Genomic DNA, 8,747 nt, shown 5'->3' with positions numbered 1-8,747 from the left:
GATCATCTGACACATTTCAGCTAGATTACAGTGAGAACTATATATGATCAACTGACACAGCATTCAACAAGATTTTTTATTGCTGCTAGCCCTCCAAGTCACTACAGACTATTGCTCCCTAAAGTTAGAAAGGTATGAAAGTTACAAAAAGAGCTATTTCTTCTGATACTTGATTTTAATGACTACCCTACAAGCAGACTGTTTTTAATACTCTGTCTCTGTACAAGAGTGTAGACAGTAAAGACACTTTGGCACCTGAGTTTGTGTGAAAAGGTATTGCAATGGGGCACAGTTTAGATTTCAGTGCTCAAGACAGGAGGACATAGTGTGGGGAAAGGGCAGGTAATCATTAAACAGGAGGGAAGCCCTGTGCAGTGTAGCTCAGTTGGTTGGGCATCGTCTCATGAAGCAAAAGGTTATTGGTTCAAATCCAAGTCAAAGTACATGCCTCAGTTGCAGGTTTAGTCCCCAGTTCAAGGCCGAGAAGCAGAAAGCCAGAACAGACCAATAACAGCTAGTGAAATTGAAGCAGTAATCAAAAACCTCCTGACACACAGAAGCCCTGGACTGGAAGGTTTCACAGGGGAATTTTACAAAACATTTAAGGAAGAGCTAACCCCTATTCTTCTCAAATTATTCTAAAAAATTCAGAAAGAGGGTAGACTCCAAAACTCCTTTTATGAGGCTAGCATCATCTTAATACTAAAACCAAATAATAAAGACACAAGAAATAAAGAAAACCTCAGGCCAATATTGCTGACAAACATGGATATTAAATTCCTCAACAAAATATTGGCAAACCACATCTACCAATGCATTAAAAAGATCACACACCATCATCAAGTTGGAATCATCCCGTGGATGCAAGGATGATACAATATTCTCAAATCAATAAATGTAACACAACACATAATCAAAATGAAAGACAAAAATTATATGATCATGTGAATAGATGTGGGAAAAGCATTTGATAATATACAGCACCCATTTAAAACAAAAACACTCAGCAAAGTGGGAGTAGAAGGAGCATACCATAACATAATAAAGGCCATATACCAGAAAACTACAGCCAACATCTTACTCAATGAGCAAAAACTAAAAGCTTTCACACTAAGATCAAGAACAAGACAAGTGTGTATACTTCACTACTTCTACTCAACATAGTATTGACCGTTTTAGCCACAGCAAAACTTCTTATTTAAGAAGAAATAAGACATCCAAATTGGAAAGGAGGAAGTAACACTGTCATTGTTTGCAGACGGCATGATAGTATACATAGAAAACCCTAAAGACTCCACCAAAAATTATGCCACTTAGTAAGTGAATTTGGCAAAGCACTAGGACACAAAGTCAATATTCAGAAATTGAAGGTATTTTTGGACACCAACAATGAAATATCAGAAACAGAAATCTGGAAAGAAAATCCCACTTTCAATAGCAACAAGAAAAATAAAGTGCCTTGGAATAAACCTCACCAAGGAGGTAAAAGACCTGTACTCAGAAAAGTACACAGCACTGAAGAAAGGAATTAAGGAAGACACAAACAAATGGAAGCATATGTAGCACAGCCATGAGGGGAGGGGAAGTAGGTGTGATGCAGCTAAAATGGGCAGTTTCTTTTTCACTCTTTCCTGTTTCCTACTATAGTAAGAACCAAAGAGACTTTCAACATTTACTTCTAAAAACACTAACTTCTCATCAAAATAAGTACTCTCATTCTTATTACAAGATAATATTGATTTGTTGTAAAAGCAAAAACAAATTAAAGGAACATACATAGCTCAACCAACAGAAATTACCACCATTAACTCTTTCGCATGTATACTTTGCATTTCACTTGTGTTCATGATCAGTGAAAATATAAGTCTAGAGGGATGTGGGGTATTCACATTATTTCAAACAAAGAAAAGGTGTTTCTCAAAGTCACTGCAGGAGGCTTTTATATTCCTTCAAAAAAAATCTGTTAATGTAATTAAGTTGAACTTCTTCCATTTCTGACCTGTGAGTCATGGTGAAACCCTCCAGAAATCTCCCCTCAGGGACTTGACCTCCCAGAGACCCTATCAGTTTGAAGCATCCACTGAATAAATTCGTGAATGGGGATTTCACCAGCAATGATGAATACCAAGCTTATCCTCACTTTGATTCTAGCACTGCCCTCTCAGGTAAGAGTCCTGTCCTGCTTCCTTAGTTGACCTCCTGGATGAGATATCCAGGATGACACTTGGCTGATGTGCGTTTTCAGTTGCAGGGACCAGGGGAGCACTCTGGATGGAACCCCAGCAGACAGTAGTGTGTGGAACAGACGGGAAGAGTGTGGACTTCCTTTGTAATTACAGTGTGTCATCTTTAGGCTGCATGGGTCTCTACAGGTTTCAACAGTATCCAACCAAGCACTGGAGTATATTCTCTACAGAGGATGGGGATATTCTGGAAAAATAGACCCCAATTTTGCCAAGTAGAAGTTTCATCCAGAAAGTGCAGCAAAAGAAACTAATTTATGCATCAGAAATCTGGTGCCTGCAGACTCTGCCCAGTGTCACTGTGTTCTGAGAGAGGCACGCTGGTAGCTCTGCACAGGCCACTGTGCAAAAGCACCATGCAGGGCAGGAAGGAGAAGGCAGCTCACAGCTTCATCAGGACTTCCTTTTTTCCAGATACAGCATAGCAGTTAGAAGATGTTGGAGCAGAAGTGTCCCCCTCTGACTATATAACACCAGGCAAAAAAAAAAAAATGGTTTAAGCTCTTTAAGTTTTCATTTCCTGAAATTTGAGATAGTAACTCTATAAGCTGTTATGAGAAATGGCGTTAACATGTGTGTAAAGGATATCTTTTTTTTCTCTTTCTCAATAACTACTTGGGTTTCAAGGGACCTTTCTCCCAGTATCTGAAGATCTCTTTTACACCATATTGGCAAAAACAATAATAATAATTAAGACCCTAAAAATGCACATCCAAGAGCCAGAACTCTTTGACCAGGGATCCCCTATCATCATGCTGAAGGTTGAAGGGCAAGCTCAGCAAGTCCAACCACTAGAAGAAAAGGCATCCTGAAGTACTCATTCATTCCTGACCTCTTGGCCGTGGGCAGTTGGGTATTTATCTTGACGTGAACAAGAACAGAAGCTAGTTCCTCACAAGACTAAAGAAAAAAGGAATAGGTTTGGAATTAGGTGGGGTGGTGGGGTGGTGAGGAGAGAAATTTCCAGGGTGACAATTACCATGTTCCTGTGGCAGTCTCACCTTTCCAGAAGGAAATAGGAGACCAGCTGAGATGAGTGGAATCCTGGGTCTCCTGTTGCAATGAGTCCACCCACATTTCTAATGGACAGCTCCCATCCAGTTGAGTTTGTGGAAGGCTAGTGTCTTTGTTTGCACTGGTGTTGGATGGTAGCTCCTGCATTTTCTGCAGTTTCTGCTCAGGGCCACATGCTCTGTCGCCCCTGAAAAAAACCACTAACACTATCATGAGATACCTGCCACCCTGTCTAGACAGAGGTAAGAACCAGAAGGAAGGAACAAGAACCTCTCATCCACACCATGAAGCTCTTCACAAAGAGGAAGAGCAGTCTCAACAACCAAGGAGACAAGGCTACCCAGCTTGGGAGAGGGTGAGTGGAGAGTCCCTTACTCTCCCACATCTGCTTTCCCAACCTCTGAGGGCAATGAAAAAGGTGGGAAGAGAAATAAGACAGAAAAAACAGCATAACATCTGGATCACAAGCAGACCATATATATATATACACTTGGATTCTTTAAGAATTGTCTTTGCTGCATAACCCATGGAAAGTCTTGAAGAGTACAGGAAAAACTATAAAGAACGCATGAGCACAGGAACCTGTACTTGAAGACTATGTTTCTGAAATGGGATTACATCATAATCACATTTGTCACCCTATATCTAGAAAATATACATATTAGTACATTATTATACTGAGAAGTCCCCCCAATGGGATGTGATGCTGTCTTTATCATACCCTAAATTTCCCTACCCAACTGGGCCTAATTTTTTATTTACTATTTTGTCTAATTGACCTGTCTGCTTAGTTTTAATATGCAATTAAGATTTTTTTCTCTCTCTCCCTTTCCCACCCCCTGTATATCTCTATCTCTGTCTCTCTGCCTCTCTCTTACACACACACACACACACACACACACACACATACACACACACACATGGTGGATAGAAAATGTACCACTTTCAACCCTGGCTGAACAGCTCAGTTGTTTAGAGTGTCACCTGGTATGTCAAAGTTGTGGGTTCAACTCCCATAATTAAGTGGAACAACAAGTAAAAGGTTCTCCCTCTCTCTCTTCATCTCTTCCTCTAATAATCAATAAAAATAAAAATTTTAAAAATAAAAGTGCTGTTTTCTTCCACATTTTTAACTGTTTTTTGTTGTTTTTGCATATGAATGATAGATTTTTAAAAATTGTTTCTTATATTATAACCAGTATATTGGTAATGATTTTTCTTCCCTTTTTTAGGTTTTTCTGATAATCATTTCATCTGCAAACATGAAGATATTTTGACTCTTTCTTTCTTAAAAGAAAGAGTTTATTTTACAGAGAGGGGAAGAGAAGAAGAAAGAGAGGGAGAGAAACATCAATGTGTGGTTGCCTCTGACACGCCCCCTACTGGGGACCTGGCCTGCAACCCAGGCATGTGCCCTGACTAGGAATAGCACCAGTGACCCTTTGGTTTGCAGGTTGGCACTCAATCCACTGAGCCACACCAGCCAGGACTTAACTCTTTCTTTCAAACTGTTATGCTTCTCACTAGTTTCTCTGAGCAGATGGCATGATCTAGTAGCCCTAACACAGTGTTAAACAGTGGTGAAGATACTGGACATCATGGCCTTTCTCCTAACTTTAGTAGGAAAGGTTCTAGCATTTCTCCATAAGTGGGTGTGGAATTGGGGATGTGCATATGCATGTTATTTTAAGGAATTAATTATTAAGTTTTTCAGTGTTTTTAACATGAATATTTTGTATTCTGTTACATGATTTTTCTACATCAATGGGATTGATTCTTTGGTTTATCTTTGTAACTCTTATGCGAGTTTCCAAGCTACTTTTTTTTTTGGAGGAATTAAACTACTTTTGTCAAGACTTACAATAGAGTTGTAGCATCAAAACAGTGTGGTTGTATTGAAAGGATAGGCATAAAGGAAAAAGAATAAAATAGAGTGTCCAGTAATAGACTTCCACATACATGGTTAATGAATTTCTATCTAGGTGCCAAATTAATTCAGTGAGACAAGGTTTTTTCTCAGTAAAGACTTGGACAAGTCCAATACTTAAACAACTGATTTTACACAAGAAAAATCTATTTACCACCAGACATCTCATACCATACAAAATGTTAAGTCAAATGCATCAGAGAATTGAACATCATCACTTTCAGAAGAAACATAGGAGAAAATATTTGTATCAAACTAGGCAAAGATTTCTTAGGACATACAAGAGCAAAAATCATAAATTTTAAAAAACAATAGATTTTACATCATCAAGATATTATTCAAAAAACAAAAAGATGAGTTATAGATGAGCAAAACATTTTCAATATGTATAGCATATAAAAGCATTCTATCTACTTAATACAGGGTCTGACCCTGTATTTACAGTTGTGAGTACGCAAAACAGTGTATACTTGCATTATTATTTTTAATTGTTACATCTTTTTTAAAACATATATTTATTATTTCCATCATCATGCAAAGATATGTTTACTGATTTTAGAAAGACAAGGAAGTGGGGGGGGAGAGAGAGTGAAAAGCATCAATGTAAGAAATATCAAAGAGTTGCCTCCCGTACATGCAACCACCAGGGACTGAATCCACAACCTCACATGTACAGAATGTTGCTGCAATCAAGTAAGTCAGCCTACCAAGGAAAGCTACTTACTCTGAACTGCAAACACTTTGCTTCTATATTTTGCTTCTCTTTGTAGTAAAGGCAGATGCCTATGATGTACTGTCCCCAAGACCTAGTTAACTTTGTATGTGTTTTTCTGGTCTCCTCAACTTTATTATTAACATATTCTATTTTGTACATTTTATTAAACATCCTAAAGGGTTAAGGTGAACAAACATTACATAGTAGATGCTCAGCCTTTATTGTTGACCTGCTACAAACCGTGTCTATCATTGCAAACCACTGTGGCACTGAGGACCATGCAGGTCAGGCAGTACCTGGTGTAACAGGACCCCATCTGTATGGCTTAGGACCCAACTCTGGAATTAAACATCTCTCTCAATCCCTCTGGAAATGCAAACTTCTAATGAATCATGGTATGTTTTCTTAAAAAAGTTTTTTTGTTCACAATATTTTCTAAAAATGAAATGAGAGGTGAGAGCTACACTTAATGAGTATTTTGAGGCAATTTAGTGCTGATGAGAACTCTTGCAATAGTTACATCAGCGTTTCCTGAGTCAACACCAACAAGGACTAATTTTCTTTAAGTGTCTGTGGGAAAATGGGCTCAATGGAGATGAGGTGAACAGCTTCTGCTCTAGTCAGTGCTCTTTTCAGTCACAAAATGTTTATTCATTCTTTATTTTGAGAAATTTTATAAATATAAAAATTGAACACATAAATAAAACAAGTGTCTTACTACTACCCATAATTAATTTTCCATATATATCTTAGTTGCTATTTCATATTTATTTGAAAAAAGAAAGAAAACTTAGAGTTTGCCATTGTTGCAAATGAAACCCTGCCACTTCTGCTCAACATTGCAGGTCCTGACTCCTCTCTAGGATTAGATCTTATCAAAAATTAATTTGCCATCTCCTTCCTCTGTTTTTTTTATCCTAAAATACAAGAACTCAGAAAACATTATTCACTTTAATTTACAATTATAATCAAGGACCTATTTTCTGAAAGACCAAAAAGTGTTGGGAAAACTCCTCACTGAGACATGGTCCCCCTCCCACCTATGACACTGTTTCCTGTCACCAGCACAGAGAAGCACCCAGAGCAGACCAGAGCACAGACTTCTCACTCTGCAGGAGAGCTGTCAGCATGACACCTGCAGCCTTGCTGTGGGCAGCAATGGTCTCTGCCTGTCTGGGTAAGGAAGGTGTAAGTCTTTATTTACAATGTTTTCTAATGGGGCTCAGAAGCAAGAGGAGATTAACAGCACAGGACCTGCATGCCTCACAGAGCCTAGCTATGGGGAGCCCAAAAGCTGACAGGTTCTATCTGAAGTTTTGCTCAAGAATAGAAATGCAGGTGGGGATGAGAAGCAGCTGTGAGTCTGCCTGCTCTGTCTAGTGTCACACCCAGTGCAGTCAGTCCTTTCTGTCTTCCTTCCCACAGGATCCAGCATCGCCCAGACAGTCACTCAGCCCCAACCAGAAATGTCTGTGCAGGAGACAGAGACTGTGACCCTGGCCTGCACATATGAAACTGGTGAGGGTAGTTATTATTTGTTCTGGTACAAACAGCCTCCCAGTGGGGAGATGATTCTCATTATCCGCCAGGACGCTTATAAGAAACAAAATGCAACGAATAATCGCTTCTCTGCGAACTTCCAGAAAGCAAGCAAACACTTTGGCCTCAGGATCTCAGACTCCCAGCTGGAGGATGCAGCGATGTATTTCTGTGCTCTCAGTGAGAGCACAGTGAGATGAGTGATGGGGAGAGGCGTACAGAAACCTCAGACCACAGCACCGGTGTTAGTGGGGAGGAGACAAGTGTTTTGGGAAACAGGAACATAGAAAATCATTGTCTTCTTTTGGGAGTAAAATCTCCTTCTCTCTGAATATAAGAAATAAAGAAATGTGAGTGTTTACAATCTGTAACCCTTTAAAAAATAACAGCATGTGTAGTGTCTTAAATGTCTTCATACATATTTCACACGTAAACCTCATACCTTTGTATGGTCTATGTGACAGATTACACTTCCTGAGCATTTCCTTTTTCCAAAAAATCTTTATACTTTTCCTGGGAGCTCATACTTCCAAGAATCCTAAACTTTACCATTTTGGTAATAGAAGTTTTTGGTAAAAATAGTTTTCAAATTTTATTCTTTCATCCAGTCCCAAATTGAATCTCCACAGAACATAGTACCCATTTTACAACACAATGGGTGTTATAACTAGGTACAACTTAGGCACAGAATAACCTGGGAAAGGATCCACTGGTTCAGCCTTAAACCTAAAAAATGAACTGTGCCATGGTACTTAGGTCAGATGATCTCGAAGAAATGATGGAATGGCCTGTTAAAGGCTCAGCTAAGAAGCCACTTGGGGCAACTCTCTCAGTGATTAGAATGCTGTTCTGCAGGAAGCAGTCATATTTATTGAGCCAATGGCTGATATATGGGTACTTTTATCATCTAACCTAAAATATACAAGTCTAGAAACTAACAAATGAATGTGGACTAGGCTCTTCCAACATCACTCCCATAACACATTTCAGAATTTGTCATTTCTTTCCCACATCTTAGGCTCTTTTGGATTAGGTCTAGTTCTAGTCCCCAGAGGATGCAGGCTTTTACCAGAAGGTTCACTAAGGGTTCCAGCAGAACTATGGTCATCACCCAGGTGTCTTTGAAGTTGTGCCAATGGTTCAACAAGCAAAAAATGGGTTATTAGACTTGGAGGGGTAATTCACCATGATTGTCATGAAGCACCAGGTTGTTGTTACACAATGAGGGTGGGGAGGAATATGTCTGTAATTTCAGTGGTTCTTATTGGGTATTTCCATATATTCTATTCCCATAGAAATAGCACATGGC

General features: G+C 39.1%; 1 gene segment (V, D, J or C); it reads left to right on the top strand.

Moving 5' to 3' along the window:
• Positions 1–6,984: 6,984 nt before the first annotated feature.
• LOC123819167 lies at positions 6,985–7,638 on the top strand. The segment is given in 2 exon segments: positions 6,985–7,076; positions 7,325–7,638. Coding segments are annotated over 2 exon segments (363 nt in total).
• Positions 7,639–8,747: the final 1,109 nt, after the last annotated feature.

This window comes from Phyllostomus hastatus, unplaced genomic scaffold (genome assembly GCF_019186645.2).
Source record: "Phyllostomus hastatus isolate PE091 unplaced genomic scaffold, TTU_PhHast_1.1 phas_contig_301, whole genome shotgun sequence".
Lineage (NCBI taxonomy): Eukaryota > Metazoa > Chordata > Mammalia > Chiroptera > Phyllostomidae > Phyllostomus > Phyllostomus hastatus.
The sequence above is the reverse complement of the archived record's forward strand: the minus strand, read 5'-3'. Positions and strand labels throughout refer to the sequence as shown.